The 17,982-nt window shown below is 39.4% G+C and overlaps 1 protein-coding gene across 1 annotated transcript in view; it reads left to right on the forward strand.

Moving 5' to 3' along the window:
- The window catches only part of Arms (Ankyrin repeat-rich membrane spanning), a 680,132-nt gene that overhangs the window by 348,988 nt on the left and 313,162 nt on the right, over positions 1 to 17,982 (forward strand). Inside the window, exon 15 of the mRNA XM_090381558.1 lies at positions 14,920 to 15,065. Within this exon, the coding sequence (XP_090237684.1) occupies positions 14,920 to 15,065 (146 nt within the window). The remainder of the gene's footprint in view (positions 1 to 14,919; positions 15,066 to 17,982) is intronic.

Genomic DNA, 17,982 nt, shown 5'->3' on the forward strand with positions numbered 1-17,982 from the left:
AGTGTAGTACCACAGAGTTGATACGTTGCTCTGGGGTTGCTGTTTCCCATATGTAGTACTTTACATTTGTCAATGTTAAACTTCATTTGCCACCTCTCAGCCCATCTGCTCAACCTTTCCAGATCCTGTTGCAGCAGCATAGTGTCAGTAGTGTCTTTGACAACCCTGCCAACCTTCGTATTGTCTGTAAACTTGGACATTAGCTTGATATACCATCATCAATAACATTTATAAATACAGAAAACAATAATGGACCCAACACTGAACCCTGAGGGACTCCACTAATAACATTAGTCCACAATGAGCAGTGTCCATTGATTACCACTCTCTGTCCTTTCCCCCTCAACCACCCTTTTATCCATAGCAGCAACTTGCCTCCAATGCCACACTGCTCCAATTTGTGCAGCAGTCTTCCATGTGCAACAGTATCAAAAGCCTTTCTAAGATCCAAGTATATAATATCAAAGTTATTCCCTGTATCCAGTTCTTTTGTGACTGCATCATAGTATCCAATCAGATTGGTCAGGCAAGACTTCACTCCCCTTAACAAAACCATGCTGTGTCCGAATTATAACTGAAGTCTTGTCTAGATGATCCTGCAGTGCTTCTTTAACGAGTGCCTCCATTAATTTTCCTGGAACAGAAGTTAAACTCACAGGTCTATAATTACTTGTGTCAGCCTTTGATCCTCCTCTGTGAATTGGGGTCACATTTGCACATCTCCAGTCTGTGGGTACCTGTCTCCAGTCTGTGGATCTCTCATAATTATGGCTAAGGGTTTGCTTACTTCCTTTGCTGCCTCCTTTAATATAACTCGATAGATCCCATCCACCCCAGGTGCCTTTCTTGTGTTTATCTTCAACAATTTCTCCTCCACTTTACTCTCAGTTATTACAAGATTCTCTAGCTTACTGCCAGAGTTGAATACACCTCTGGCATTCCCCTCGCTGAATAACTCCTCATGTGTGAATGTCGATGCAAAATATTCATTTAGTTTGTTAGCTACCTGAGCAGGATCATCAACAGTTGACCCATCAATGTCAAGTGGACCAATCTGATTCATCCCCTTTCTTCTAGATTTTACATAAGTAAAGAACTCTTTGTTGTTTTCTTTGCATCCCTTGCCAAAAATTTCTCGTAATCTGCCTTCGCCTGCCTAACCTCCTTTGTAACTTGGTTACAGATCAACTTGTATCTATCATAGTCGTCTGTGTCACGTTATAATTTGTATGTGTCCTATGCATTTTTCTTCTCTGCCATATGTCTCATTAGTTCATCTGACATCCATTTAGGCCAAACCTTGAACAATATTTCCTAGTTGGTATGTAAAGCCTAGTAGCTTCCAAGATAAGTTCTTTGAATGCTTCCCATTTTGAATTTGCTGTTGGTAACATCATCAGTTGATCCCACTGTATAGAATTTAAATACTGTGTCAGTCCATCGAAGTCGCCTTTACGAAAGCAATACCCATTCCCTTTACCCCTAATGGTAGTTACCTCTTTGAGTAAATCCCACTTCAGCACACTATGATCACTGCCACCTAGTGGTTCATTTATCTGCAGATTCTTAATGCATGAAGAATCACAACTGATAATCAAATCAAGAATATTACTCCCTCTAGTTGCCTCCCGAACATGCTGTTGTAGAAAACAATCATCCAATAAATCCACAAAAGCCTTGCTAGTGTGTGAGTGACCAGCCCCCAAATTCCAGTCAATATGTGGGAAATTAAAATCCCCCATTATAAGACTCTCTGATTTACTGGCCCACTCTATTTCTCTATTTCTAAGAAACTACAGTTTCTTTTTATACTCATCAGAGTCATTAGGCCTATAGCACACTCCTACTCTCAATTTTGATCTCCCAATGCTTATGTCACACCAAACTGAATCGACACTGCACTGTCCAGCGATGTCGACTGGCTTCACATTGTTGGATTTTGTGTTTCTTAACTAATAGCATAACCCCCTCCTCCCTTCCTATCCTGTCTATCCTTTCTGTAGACATTGTACTCCCCAAAATTCCAGTTCTGCATTCCTTATATCTGTTTGACACCACGTCTCTGAAATCCCAACAATATCTGCCTTTGATGTTTTGAGCAATACCTCAAATTCATCAAATTTATTTACCAAACTCCTAGCATTGGTGTATACGCAAGTATACATGCACCTGTTTCTATTCTTAGCTACCCTAACACAACCCATGTGTTTACTTGTACCGCAATGACTCTCAGCAGTCTCTGAAATATCCTGCATCTTGTTTTTCAGGCTTCTGCTCATTCCAATAGAAGCAGTGCAAGAATCTCTTTCACCTCTGCCAGGCCGACCGGGCTAGCCGAGTGGGTAAAGTACCTGCCTGGCAACCCAAAGGTCGCGGGTTCGATTCCCGCCTCGGGCTTGGATCAAAGTACGGCAAAAACCTTGAGAGGTGCAATATGGCCACAGAAGCCGATGTGCCAACAACTACCAAATCAAATCACCTCTGCCAGTGGCTGCTGTTAATCTATTAGTCTTTGTCTCTCCCCAGGCTGGTGCCTCGGTAGCCAGGTGGGAAGGAGCAGCAATGCGTAGCACACGCTTCTTGATTAGACCGGGGTTTGAGCCCGTCACCACCAAATACGGAGAACGCGGAAAGGTCAGGGAATGACCACCGCATATCCCGGAGCAATATGGCCTTAGTTGCTAATGCTCCTAAAAATCCAAATAACAAACAAATAACAAACAATCTCCCCAGGCTAGCAGTTTTCCGACCCACCTAACCTGCCTCGATAGCATCAGCAAATATTCTTCCACCCTTTCTATTTAAATGTATCTCTTCCCTGTTGAAGCAGTCTTTCCTGTTAACAAGTACAGTCCAGGCTGAAAAAAATTCTGCCCCTTGAACCTTGCACAATCTTTCCAGGGCCGAATTGATCGACAAGGCTCTAATCATATACTCCCTCCTATCGTGTCTGGGCAGAATTGCAGACACTTTCAAATTCAACCCTAATTCACGGCTTTTTTTCAACAGTGACCTGTACTTGTTAAGTAATTCTGCCAGTCTCCTACTCTTGATATCATTAGTGCCAACGTGTACAACTATATCACCTTTTGTGCCCTTAAAAGATGATATCCGCTCTACAACGTCATCAACCTTTTCTCCTGGCAGACATACCCTGGTCCTGTTCCATCTATCCTTTTTACAAAGCATGTTCCCCGTTTCCCTGACAATAGAGTCACCAAATACTAGTTCCTGTGGGACCAGCGCATTCTGCCTTGGGGGTTGCTGCCGTGTTGCGTGATGACCAAGTGCAAGCTCTGGCATTGATGTGGGCAGCTGAGAGCTTGATGGGCCCCTCAGTTTATTTCCTTCTAGGGCATCCACCCTGTCCTTCAAGCTCTCATATAGGCCCATAACAACGCTGATTTGTTGCCTGATTTCGATACACTCCTTGCATCGCGCACACACAAAGACATCCCTAATGGCAATATGTCCCCTGAATGCTCCACAAACATCATGCAAGCAGTGCATTTTAAAAGGCTGTGATTCAGAAGGCAACTGCCCCCCCTCAGTTCTCCTCTGAGCCACAGTACTTCCATTAGCTTGAGCCTTTTGCTTTGCTGCTCTGGTCTGAGTCAGGATTTCTATTAATTTCAATAAAATTTCAATTTCAGTTCAAAATTATAACCCTAAACTTGTATTATTTTTCAGTGTGAAGTATTATTATCTACGAGTTCCCTTTATATAACTTCCGTATCAGTTATGTATTAATTAATTATGTTACGTTTGTAATCTAAGTCGTTATATGTATTTAGTTAAAAGTACAATTTAATTGACAACGAAGTTCAACAAGTTTAATAGATTCTACCGATCAACTGACAATGTTATAGCCCAGGCCCGGGGAAACTATGGCCCGTGGGCCGCCGCATATTTTTTGTGCGGCCCGCGAGCTTTAATTGCATTTACGAAAAAAGTCTACTTATTTTATGCCTTTTGAGACCTCTTTTTTAAAAATAAATTTGTATATGTAATATATTATAGAATTTGTCGACTTGTAAATTGTTTTATCATCTCCATTTTGTTCAAATTGAGATAATTTGAAATTGTGCGCGAACCGGAGCGAGCCAACAGGCACTTTTATAATGGTATAATTTACGATTATAAACTAACTGCGCGAAACTACAGTAACAGAGAACCGGTAATGGTGACAACAGCTTTGCTGTGGTGGCGGAGTAATAGGATAGGACTGCTGACCGGCCACAGTTCCAATCTGTTTTCTCTGACGGTCATCCCGCAGTTATTTTTTTTTGCGCTATCTTCGGTTATCATCTTGGTGCCAGTAGCGATATAAATAATATTTACGCTCTTTTAAAAATGAATAAAAAACGAAAAATTGAACAAGAGCATCGTGTCTTCAACGAACAGTGGAACAGAAAATATTATTTTTGCTAACATAAATAACGAGACTGTTTGTCTCCTCTGCCGGGAGAGTGTCTCGGTGTTGAAAGAGTACAATATTAAAAGACATTTCACTACTAAACAATCCGAATATGGTGCCAATTTAACTTCGGAAGCGAGAAAGAAAACTGCTGATGGATTGATTCAACCCCAGGGGCTCCCATCTGGTGAGTATGGGCTTGGCACACCCAGGTTCCTAAGCTGGATATCATCATTCTTCTCTTTCTTGGTGATTCCCTTCTACTTCTCCCTCTCTCTGGGTAAATCGGTTTTTTTTTTTTTGCTTATGCAGCAAAAACTTCAGCTGCCTTGCACCATATAGCTAATAATAATAATAATAAAAATTTATCTAGACAACAAAACCTCTACAGAATGTGTTTACACATTCTGTAGAGGCAAGCCTTTTTCTGATGGAGATAATTAAAAATTGATTATAATTAAAGACTATATTAAAGAATGTATGACTGAAGCTTGTGGAATTATATGTCCTGGCATTAAACAAATTTGAGAATATAAGTTTATCTTGGCGAACCGTAATAAGAAGAATTGAGTGCATCGATACAAATTTGAATGAGCAATTATTATCAGTATTAGAATCCATAACATGGTACTCGATAGCTCTCGACGAAAGTAACAACCAAAAGAATACCGCGCAGTTATTACTTTTCATATGTGGATGTACCTCTAATTTTGAAATTATTGAAGAGCTTCTTTCACTGGAATCTCTTAAAGACCAAACAACGGGAGCGGATATATTTGAAAAAGTTTAAAAATGCTTAACAAGATATAATTTACAATGGAACAAAATGGTAAGCGTAACAACTGACGGAGCACCAAGTTTGACAGGTAAAAATGTTGGAGCATTAAAGAAAATTCGGGATAAAATTTTTGAAAATTATCCTGATTATAATTTAATTACAGTTCATTGTATTATACATCGACAAGTATTATGTAAAAATGTGTTAAAAGTTGAACATGTCACATCTTGTATTATTAAACTAGTAAATTTAATACGATCGAGGGGCCTGAAACACAGACAATTCGTTAATTTTCTTCAAGATATTGAATCTGAGTACACAGATATTCCTTACATAGCCAAATTCAATGGCTTAGCTTAGGAAAAGTTATTCGGCGAGTATGGGATCTTAAAGATGACATCATTCTATTTTTAAAACTGAAAAATATTATGGACTTTCCCAAATTAAATGATAATAACTGGATTTGTGATTTTGCGTTTACCGTGGACATCGTGACACACTTAAATATGTACTTTCAACACCATGTTACAAGGGAAAAATTTATATGCCCATGATATGGTAAAACGTTTGAATGGATTTAAATTAAAACTCCAGTTGTTCCTTCGACATTTATTAATTAACAAGGTAGACTACTTTCCAACCATGAAGTTGCTGAAGATTCCAGAAAATAAATTTGAAAAATATTGTGAAATTATCAACGCTTTGAATGACTACTTTTCATGAAGATTTGTTGACTTCCGAAAAATTGAGACAAGTTTGGCAATAGTGCGCGACCCACATTTTCAATAGAAATTGATAGTGCACCGAGTGAACTACAACTTCAGATTATAGATCTGCAGTGCGATACCGATTTAAGGGAATCGCACCGTCGTGAGGAAATCTGTAAATTTTACAATATTCTTAATTCAGACAAATTCGACAAACTTAAAGATTTTGCCTGAAAAATGTTGGATATTTTTGGATCAACCTACATATGCGAACAAACATTTTCCATCATGAATCTAAATAAAAATTCTTTACGATCAATCATCACCGATGAACATTTACAAGCAGTTTTAAGAATCTCACCTACAAAATTAACACCCGAAAATTAAAAAAAAATGGTAAAAGATGTAAAACAGTTCCATTCATCTCATTAAATTCTTGGTTGTTAGAGAATAATTTTTTTATGTTATATTTCTTCTTCATGATAACAAATAATATATATCTAAAAATAGTATTTTACGTGCGGCCCTAATGTGGCTCTTCAGCCAAAAAGTTTGCCCAGGCCTGTTATAGCCTGTACTATACTAACGCTGTCTGTGACAAAGGCGACAAGTTACGAACAGTAAATCTACAGACACTTAAGTATTAATTAACTTTCAAATCTCGCTGTCTCAATTCAGAATAAACTAACGATCCTTACTAGGTCTATAAGCTACTTACAGAAAATAATTTGATGTAAAAAATATTCAATAAAGTGGCTAAATCTGGCTAAAAAACTTCTCGTTCAGCGGAATTGCAACTTGTAACACGTGGATTTGATATCCTTACCGATACTCTTATGCAGTTACAAGGCCGAGTAAAGAATAAATACACCAGCTTAATCAGAAAATCACAAAATAATGCTATACTACTAAATTTAAATCAGAAGTTTTAGAAAAACAATAATTTCAAATCAATAAATAAGAAAAATCCAATTAGTGGCTTTGAACACGTCTGGTTCCTACTAGCCTCGTCAGCAGCCTTTCTTTATAAGAGTAACCCTTTCAATAATCTTGTTGCCCTTCTCTGTACTCATTCCAGCAGCTTTATATCCTTCTTAAAATGAGGCCCCCAGACCTGTATACAGTACTCAGTTTGGCCTGACCGTTGCCTTATACAAAGGGATAATCACCTCCTTTATTTCTGCTAGAAAAATTTCTGTATATCATTGACAAGACACGATGAGCTACTCTTGCAGATGGTCTGCACTGCTCAGATCTTGAGCCTTTCTTGGTAACAGCAACCCTTTGTTCCACTCACTAATGACAGCTATGGTAACAATAAAATAAATTCATGCAGTAAATAACCTGATCATTTGCATATGTGATATTCTTGCTAATGCCAACCAAACTGGAAGGAAATCAAGCTTGAAAATTTTGAATAATTTTTCTCAGTCTTCCCATCTAGTTTCCTATAAGCATTATCTAAAATGTTCCTAATCTTGAATGGACACAAGCATGTTACAAACTCTGAAAAATTAAAAATGAACCACGACTATGGATTTCTAGTACCTGCTGAATCTGATGAGAAGAACTTGTACTGGGACATTCATGCTTTGCCCACTGATTTCTTAACTGTCTCCAGTTACTGATGGACAAAAGTCCTCCACAAGACTTTTGTCCATAAATACAACATGTGAAATATGACATGTCCGGGCTAGAGATATCGAAAAATACACACATATATCTCAACATCTATAAGGTGTATTAAAATAGTTTTTTTGTTATTATACAAAGTAACTCACCAAGTTTTTATGAAGGTTAGTAAAGTTCAATGTGGGCACTTTTTGTAGCTCGACATATGTCAAAACAATACTCAAGCTCTTGCCAAGTGTTTTCAATCATCTGAGGCATTATTAGAGCAACTGCTTCAACGAACGCTGTTTCAAATCATCCAAATCCCGAACTTTTCTGTGGTACACACAGTCTTTAATAAAGCCCCATGCAAAAAAACGCCAATGGAGTCATATCCGGAGATCTTGGCAGCCAGGCAGTTGGGCCTCATCTTCCAATCCAACGTCCAGGAAAAGTGTTGTTCAAAAACATGATAACTTCTCGATGGAAGTGTGGTGGAGCACCATCTTGCTAAACCTGAAACCTAGGGGAATTTCTGGAACAGCAAAGATCTGCAGCATGTCAAGGTGTGTCCTGTCACTGTGGGCTCTATGAAAAAAATGGATCAATAATGCCATTTTTGTGCACTCTTAACCAGACATTGACTTTTGGTGTGTCCCTTTCATTTTCGATCACTTGGTGAATATTCTCCATTTCCCAAATGCCCCTCGACGTGAGCACATGTACATGGTGAGGGGGACCTCCCAGTGATGCTGCTGGTCCTCCAGACTAGCGTCACTGGGATACAATGCCCACATCCCTTTAACAGGCTAACATCAATGGAATCTGGCGTGTTTACCGTGCACTACAACCTGTGGAAATTCGGAAAGGGGATCCTGGTGGTTGAGGGGCCCAGCTTCAATACACCACTTGGCCCCAGCTTTGACAAGACGGGGTGGTCCTGTAAGGCCCGACTAGGATCAATCGGCTAGTAGGTCTGCCTGCGAGGGTCAGCTGTGCTAATGCTATGCCTCTACCCTCATGGTCCGAGGGACAGGATTCAGCCTGGTGGCAGTGCAGGTATGGTGTCTGAGTAGCCCTGTCGTCCCACTCCTGAGTGCATTTATTGTTTACTGGGTAGTGGGCATCCCTTTGGGCTCCATGGTGGGTGGGGAGCCCGGGCACTGAACCAATACAAAAACTCTCTGAATCCTGATAAAATAATTTCTTCTGGGGGGCCCCAACCCGGTCCTTAACTGAAAATGAAACCGATGAAAGAGACAAAGCCAATGCAGCAAAGAGAGCATGAACTGAAGAACCGTCAGGTCCCACACCAAGATTTTTGATTATCCATTTCCGAACTGAGAAACCCATTGGGAAAATGTTGCCCTTCTTTATACAGAAGGGTTTAGAGTGGTTAACAGGTTCCCCTAAATCAGTTAAGATGCTTCGTTCTGGAGACCTTAATTGAAACAAAAAGCTGCAGGCACTCTGAGCAGCTACTCCGTTCAACATCAATCAGAGGCATACCGATAACAGTGACACCACAGAACACTAAACTCATTGAGAGGCGTCATCTCTGTGTGGGACCACCTTGAGGTCACTGAAGAGGAAATCTGTACTGAACTAAAACCACAGGGAGTGGTAGCTGTGAAAAGAATTTCCATGCGTAAGGATGGAAAGTTGATACCAATTAGAAACATCCTTACGTTTAACTCTCCTTACATTTACGTTTAATCTGTACGCACCCTGCTTACTTTTATCTCCTGACGAGATAAAAGCTGGGTACATCAACTGTAATGTCAAGGTATACATTCCAAACCCACTGCAATGTTTTAAATGCCAAAAGTATGGGCATTCACAGATGGCCTGTCGTGGAGTGATTGCTTGTCCTCGTTGCAGTGCAAAAGACCATGAAAGTACTGCATGTACAGCCACCAAGCCCACTTGCGTCAACTGTCGAGGTGAGCACCCTGCTTACTCCAGGGCATGCCAGCAGTGGAAAGAAGAGGAGATACAAAGGAAAAGTGTTGTTCAAAAACGTGATAACTTCTCGATGGAAGTGTGGTGGAGCACCATCTTGCTGAAACCTGAAACATAGGGGAATCTCTAGAACAGCAAAGATCTGCAGCATGTAAAGGCTCAAGGCACAGCTGAACATATCCTACCAGGAGGCAAGGAATGCAGTCAAGCCAGTACATAGCAAAATGCCTACATATGTGAAGAAAGTTGCAGGGAAACATTCCATTGCAACAAAAACTGATATATCTATCCCACCAAAGCAGTCATTGACTCCTATTGTGCACTATTTATTAAACTCTCAAAAACCTACACAAAAAACCCAGTCAGCTGCCACTCCAATATCAATACCTCCTAGCGCTCCACCACTACCGAAACCAAGTGGGAAAGAAAAGCCACAAAAACCTGAAGCGCCACCAACAACACAAGGAAATGGATATTGAAAACAAGGAGATACCTGATGATTCAGTCCTGGAATTCTTTGCGGAAGAAGAAATGGATGCAGGTCAACGCCCAGTCTTTCCAAAGGGAGAAAAATCCAGGACCGAGAAAATAAAGCCCTCAGCCCTTTAGAAGCCACCAGACGGACCACCAAAATCTAAATAATGGCTATACTAAAATTTTTACAGTGGAATTGCCGTGGATTCCGTCGGAATTGTGATATCAAGGCCCTCCTTTCCCTCTTTCATGAGCCAACATGCTTTTTCCTACAGGAGACTTATTTAAAGGCAAATGAGGACCCTCACTTGCGTAACTGCTCTGTTATTCATAAAGACAAAGCTGGGATTGAACTTGCCCATGGAGGAGTTGCTATCCTTGAGGGCCTCCCTTCCAAACCATACTACTTACGTTCTCCTAAGAAGCCGTGTCAGTTCGTATTATGGTAGGGTTCCTCCCAGGATGCCCTTGATGATCTCATTAAACAACTGCCACCCCCTTTTTTAATATTAGGGGATTTTAATGGACGCAGTACTTTGTGTCCATTAAAATCTCCGGGGTAGCTCTGATATCAGTAAGAGGGGCAGATTATTGAGCATATGCTTGAAGACAATGATTTGATGCTCCTAAATGTGGGTTCTAATACCTTCTTCCATTACTTCGATAGATCTCTCTATATGCTCCCTGTCACTCCTTCCTCTTTTATATGGGAGGTGGATGATAACATTTACAGTAGCAATCACTCTCCCGTGTTATCTACCCTTTCAAATGGGAGACAATGCCACCCGTCTAGGATACCATTGTGGAAGCTCAATCACGCTGATTGGATTGCCTTAGACATCTGGCAACATTTATACCATCACAGTTAGCCAGAAGCCAATTAGTGTCGCAGTTATGTACATCACAGAAAGAATCGTCCAAGCAGTGGCAATTGCAATTCCAAAGCCTTCAACATGGTTCCCACGATTTCCAAAACCATGGTGGAATGGAGATTGCACAGCAGCATGAAAGGCTCAAAACAAAGCATGGGGTATATTTTGCCATTCCCCCCCCCACAAATAGCCTAATAGCCTTCAAACATGCACAAGCTAAAGCACATTATATTAGACGTCAGAGTCAGAAGGAATCTTGGATCTGCTTCACTTCTTCTATCTCCCAGATAACGTCACCAAAAGTTGTCTGGGATTAAGTCCAGAAAATGAAGGGCAGATACGCGCCGTACAATACATCGATCCTAGAACATAATGGATGCACAATTGCAGAACCAACTGCAATTGCAAACACTCTAGGGGAGGCATCTTCCAAAACATCATACCCCCCCCCCGAGTTTCTGGCCCTAAAACAAAAAACTGAAAGTTTGCCATTGAAGTTATCCTCAAAAAACTCTGATTCCTACAACCAACCATTTACAGAACTTGAACTGAAAGTGCCACTATCTCAGTCCAAAGCGAGCTGTTGAACCAGATGATATCCATTATGAGATGGTTAAAACATCTTTTATCTCATTCTGTGGATTGGCTGCTCTTTCTTTACAACAGAATCTATCTTGATGACCAATTTCCAGACTCCTGGCATAAGGCAATCATTCTTGCCTTTCCCAAGCCAGGAAAGGATCCAAAAATTTCGAACAACTACTGTCCTATTGCTCTGACAGCTGCACGTGCAAGATCCTGGAAAGGATGTTCAATGCACGGCTCATGTGGTATTTAGAAGCAAATGATCTCCTTTCCAAAGTACAATGTGGCTTCCGAAGCAGGTCAACTCGACCACCTAATAAGATTGAAAACATCCATTCGAGATGCTTTCCTGAAACGTGAGCACCAGGTGTCAATTTTCTTTAATATGATAAAAGCGTATGACATGGCTTGGAGATTTGGAATTTTAAAGGATATCTATAATCTTGGCCTTTGGGGTTATCTAGCTCTCTTTATTAAGAACTTTTTATTAAACCGCACATTTCAAGTTTATGTTGTGTCCGTTCCCTCACTCGCTCTTTTTGCCAAGAAGAGGGAGTCCCACAAGGGTTAGTTTTGAGTGTTACGCTTTTTGCTATCAAAGTTAATTTTATTACTGAACAACTTCCTCAAACTGTAAACAGTGCCCTCATCGTCGATGACTTTACCATCTTTTCACACTCATGTAATATGAGGGTTATTGAAAGGCAATTGCAACACGCCATTGACCACGTCAACTCTTGGGCAATGGCTAATGGTTTCAGATTCTCTCCTTAGAAGACAAAAAATTGAAAGTTTGCCATTGAAGTTATCTTTCAAAAAACTCAGAGGCCTGCAACCAACCATTTACAGAACTTGAACTGAAAGTGCCACTATCTCAGTCCAAAGCGATATGGAAACGTTCCAGGTAAAGGTCACAAACGGAACCTTTACCCAGAACCTGAAATCAAGCTTGAACAAAATATCATTCCAGTAGCACCATAGACAAAATTCTTGGGGCTCATATTCAATAATAAGTTGACATTTCTACCACATATCCATCAACTGCGGACAAAGTGCGCAAGGGGATTGAACCTCCTATGAGCCATTTCATCCAATAATTGGGGAGCAGACTGCTTCACCTTACTGCACCTCTATCATGCACTTGTCCATTCAAAGTTAGATTACAGGTTCAGTATACACATCAGCAAGAAACAGTGTACTACGATATTAGACCCAGTCAATCATCAAGCCATCCACGTTGCTACTGGAGCTTTTAGAACATCCCCAGTCTAGAGTTTATATGCTGAAGCAGATGCACCATCACTGTCCTTGCGACAAAAGCAATTGTCACTAACATCTTGAATCAGAATCTATCTTTTAAACTGAAATCCCTGCCAGACAACCTTACATGGACATCTGTTTTCAAACCATTATGGGAAAAGCTCTATAACACCTTTCAGACTGCCAACCGTCCCTTTGGTATTTGCATTCAAGAGATGCTTAGAGAACTTCACATTACGGTAGACAGTGTTGCCCAGTCACCGAGTCAACATTTTCCACCATAGCATGCCCACTCTCCACCATGAAAAATTTCCCTTAATATCAGGAAAAAGACAAGCACTTCATCTGTCTACCTACAACTCTATGCTGCCCATAAATCTACCTACTCTGATTTCCTGCCTGTCTTTACTGATGGCTTGAAATCAGAGTCATCTGTAGGATCTGCTGCTGTCTTCCCAGATAGCACGGTTTCTCAAAAAAATCCTCAGGAGTGCAGTATATACACAGCACAGTTGTACACTATAGAGCTAACCTTGGACCACATTAAAAGTAATAATTAGGTATATGGTTTATACTGATTCTTTAAGCACATTACAGGCCTTATCCACAATCAGATATAATTCCAATCCAGTCCTATCCAGGGTCTGGCAGAAGTTGTTTACCCTTTGTGAATCTACATTTGATATCTGCTTCTGCTGGATCACAAGCCACATCAGGATCAAAGGAAATGATCTGGCAGACACTGGAGCCAGATCAGCACAATCTCACAGCAGTCACAGCCTGCTCATCCCCTATACAGACTATGGGCAAGTGATAAGAAATGCATTACGTACCCAGTGGCAACAATTATGGCACGGACAGTCCACAAACAAGTTGTATCAAATCAAGCTTGTTATCCAAAGATAGTAGTCTAGTCTGCACAGGAGTCATAGAGAGGAAGTTGTTCTAGCTCGCCTCTGCATAGGACATAGTTGTCTGATGCACTCTTTTCTGTGGCGCCTCCGTAGTTAGGTGGGAAGGAGCAGCAGTGCCTAGTACACGCTTCTTGATTAGACCGGGGTTCGAACCCGTCACCACCAAATACGGGGGATCCGGAAAGGTCAGGGAATGACCACTGCATATCCCGGAGCAATATGGCCTTAATTGCTAATGCTCCTAAAAACCAAATAACAAACAAACATAACAAACACTCTTTTCTGCTGAGGGCCGACAATTCTCTTATGTGTGAGTATTGATAACATTGACACCATTTTAACCCTTAGACACAATTTAACCGAATGTCCATGTTTTAGACATGAACGACTTGACTGAGCCCTGTATACTCAGTCAGATACCCTGACAATGACCACGTGTCAGCTGTTTTTTAACTATTTAAAACTGATAAACCCCAGGGGCTCACATCTGGTGAGTATGGGCTTGGCACACCCAGGGTCCTGAGCTGGATTTCATCATTCTTCTCTTTCTTGGTGATTCCCTTCTACTTTTGACACTCACTCTCTGAGGTGCCTCTGTAGCCAGGTGGGCAGGAGCAGCAGACGCTTCTTGATTAGACCTTGGTTCGAGCCCATTACCACCAATACGGAGGATGCGGAAAGGTCAGGGAATGACCACCGCATATCCCCGGAGCAGTATGGCCTTAGTTGCTAATGCTCCTAAAATCCAAATAACAAACAAACTCTCTCTCTCTCTCTATAAGCCTTAGGCTTCCTTGAACCATGTAGCTAATAATAATAATAATAAACTTATTTACATCTTTTTAACATATACTCTTTTGTTAACTAGATAGTATGAATCAGAGCTGTAATGCTCAAAACTCTTTTGTTAACATATACTTTTATTACATTTTATATATCGTTTATATCTTGTTGACTGCTCTTATACATATTTTTGCAAATCTTTTTCCGATATAGTGACCAATCACTGATTTTTAATATTAGACCCAATTGCAGAGGAAGGAAAACAACTTTTTCAGTGTATTCTCCTTGATGCTGTTTAGGCAATTTTGATAATGGATATTCTGTGTAGTAGATATTTTCAACACTGATTGTTGCTTCTGTTACTCCCAGTCTTTCATCCTCTTAGGGTTCTTCATTTTTGGGATATCATAAAGATGGTGGGAAGTAGTCTGTGCAATTTTTGACTTTTAGTTATTAATTTCTTTTGGTTAATGTTGAATATTATAATACAATATGAACTGTTGTAAAATTTATCTATCCCAGATTAATAATAATATAGAAAAGAATATTCTTTTAGGTTCTTGTTCACTGATCAAACAAAAATAAGTAGCTCTGGAGGTGACATGTCTGTAGCACAAATAATAATCTCTCTTCATTCTGCAGTTGAAGAAGAATATGGATTTATGACAACTCGTCTCTATAGAGTACTGCGTCCTAAGCCAGGTGGGTTTTCTTCATCTTTATGTAAAAAAGATCAGCTGAAGGCTGCCTAGTAAAAACTTAAAAAAATACTTTAAAGAATATTACACTGGTCGGCAAAAAAACCATTTTTTTTTTCACTCCCTGTTAAAATTCAGGGTGATTCTTGTAGATTATCATATTGCTGTAATACCCACCAATTTTAAGGGAGAAGGGATTAAAGTCAAAAACAAGTTTCTATTAAAAAAATATTTCATATATTTTAAGAAAACGTTACATACAGTACCAAATATTGAACAATGTGTCTATTTGCAAAAATGTTTATCTGATAACAAAGACACTTATTTTGTAATTTTTTTTGCCTTTTATAATCATCCATTGTTGTCTCCCATATGTAGGGGAGACAACAATGGATGATTATAAAATCATCCATTCTTTCCATTTGAGAATTATCTTGGTGAAACTTTTCACCATGTTCATCGGAAACTACTCCTAGTTTTCAGAAAAAAAGTCTAAATGGGAATGTAGGAAATGAAGTTTTAATAACATGTTGCATCCCAGCTCTCCATATGCTAAAATTAGCTCATCCACAATTTCACTTTAATTTTGTGATTTCTCATTGCCTAAAAAGTTGTGGCAGATGTTTTTAAAAGCCTTCCAGGCTCTTATTCCTGTAGCATTTAATTTTTTAGTGAATTCCTCATCTTGGAATAGCAGTTTGATTTGAAGACCCACAGAAATTCCCTCTTTTATCTTGCCCTCACTAATTTGAGGAAACCTTTGCCTCAAACAGGAAAATACTTTTTTTTTTTAATCAATTTCACAGATATTCTTACAAATCTGTCTTGATATGCAGTGGAGATAAATAGATTTTTGACTTGTCCACCAAAGGAGGATATGATACATTTTTCTGGCCTGGTGTAGTTTCTGAATGGTTTGGTCATTTTTTTTTAACCCTGTAGTGGCAATCCTTCGCTCGGTTGTCCTGCTTGCATAAAAAGCAGCAGTATTTAATGTATCCACATTTCAACTCAGTCAGCAAAGCTACCACTTTTAGGTTGGCACTGATATTCCATTAGTATTTTTGATAGCATATTTTTTGCAAAAGAACTGGTAGGTTCTCGTATATTTCCCTCATGTGAACTGCATGGGCCAATGGTATAGATGGATGCTTACTTCCATTATGGAGTAAAACTGCTTTCAAACTGACCTTGGATGAATCAGTGAAAAGCCTCCACTGTTCGGGGATGTGCTCCAGGTGTGACTCTTTCATTAATTTGTGGACACTGTTACAATAAACCAAAGCACCATCCATGGAATAATTGGTCATTATGTTAGATTGCCTCTTCCTATGAAACATACCTTGACTCCATTTTCATGAAGATTCCACTGCTGAAGCTGTGATCCTAGTAATTGAGCCTTGGTTTCGGAGAGGCCCAAATCTCTAACCAAACCGTTCAATTCTGCCTGAGCGATTAACTGCAGCTTTACAGTATCAAGAGTTGAAAAGTCTGGATCTGTACTTGTTTCAGGTTACTTGTTTTTAATCCTGAATCAGAATCAAGTCCATATGTTTCTGGTGGCTTTGGAACTGGCATTGTATTATTGTGAGGAACCGGCTTTAGAGCAGAAGGTATGTTGCGATACTCTACTTTATACTTGGATTTCCCAGAAAAACCAGAAATATTAGTCATGAAAAAGTAACAATCGTTTATGTGATCTCGAGGGTCCATCAGAACAGCAAAAGTCATTGTTTTGTGTCTACCTCTAAGCCAGCCTGTTAATGTCCTTGAACATGAGCTATGGGAAATATTTGGAGCCCATACATTTTCTTGATCTCTCACCTTACATCGAAAATTAAATTCATAGGCTTTTCCCACAAATTGTAACAGTGGAGAAGTGGCATAATTTTATGCCACTTCTCCACAAATGTAGCAAAAGCTTTCAGGCTTATTTTGGCAAGAACACAACATATTTCATGTACGGCTGAAATATATGCATATAAGAACACAATTGAGAAATTATAGATTTTTATTTCTAATTTAAACACAGTTCATGGTTTACACTTATGCACAACACTTGGTTACAAACACTAATTCACTAAAACACTTCGCTTTGTTCGCCACTCGCTCTGAAACACATGCACTTTTTTTTAAAATACGAAACTGCTTGCTTGATGCGGAACACTCGTATATATACCTACAGAGAAGTTTCTAAAACACCCACAATGTTTCTAGAGAACACCATGGAAAGTTCTAGAACCTTCCAGAAATATCGCAACCTTTCTTCTGCACATAAAAATATTCTAAAATGCTCCAGAACATTCTCAAATATTATAGAAAGCTCCTGAACGCTCTAGAAATCTCCCAAATGTTCTTAAAAAAAATAGATAAAACAGGTGGAAAAGATGGTTAAACCAACTATAGGTCTTGGTTTTTGATCATTAATATTTGAAAACTGAGGGTGATGAGAAATTTTGAAGCACACATCCTAGTTTTTGAAGATCTTTCTTACAACAATCTGTCAATTATTTCAGGGAGGTAATTGATGCTGACCAGTGTTATATAGAAAATTATGATCTGAGGCTCCATTTTTTACTAATTGATGCTGACCAGTGTTATATAGAAAATTATGATCTGAGGCTCCATTTTTTACTAAACAGCTGGGAGGCACACAAACTCATAGGTGCATGAAATAACCCTTTTCACAGCTTTGTAGAATTTTAATAGAGAAAGAAAGAAAAAATACTTATCCTGTAAAGTATTATGACTGACTGAACAGAATGAATGTGTTTTAGTGCACAAACAGCTTTAATAAACATGGTAATCAAAATAACCAGTTCAGCTGCCAGTGGACTAATCAAACTTAAGAACACACATTACAGAAACAGAAATCTATTTATGTGCTACTTTTATTTTTTAGAATTTCTAACATAATTGTT

This window comes from Mastigoproctus giganteus, chromosome 9 (assembly GCF_048544385.1).
Source record: "Mastigoproctus giganteus isolate SK-2022 chromosome 9, ASM4854438v1, whole genome shotgun sequence".
In the NCBI taxonomy this organism is placed as follows: Eukaryota; Metazoa; Arthropoda; class Arachnida; order Uropygi; family Thelyphonidae; genus Mastigoproctus; species Mastigoproctus giganteus.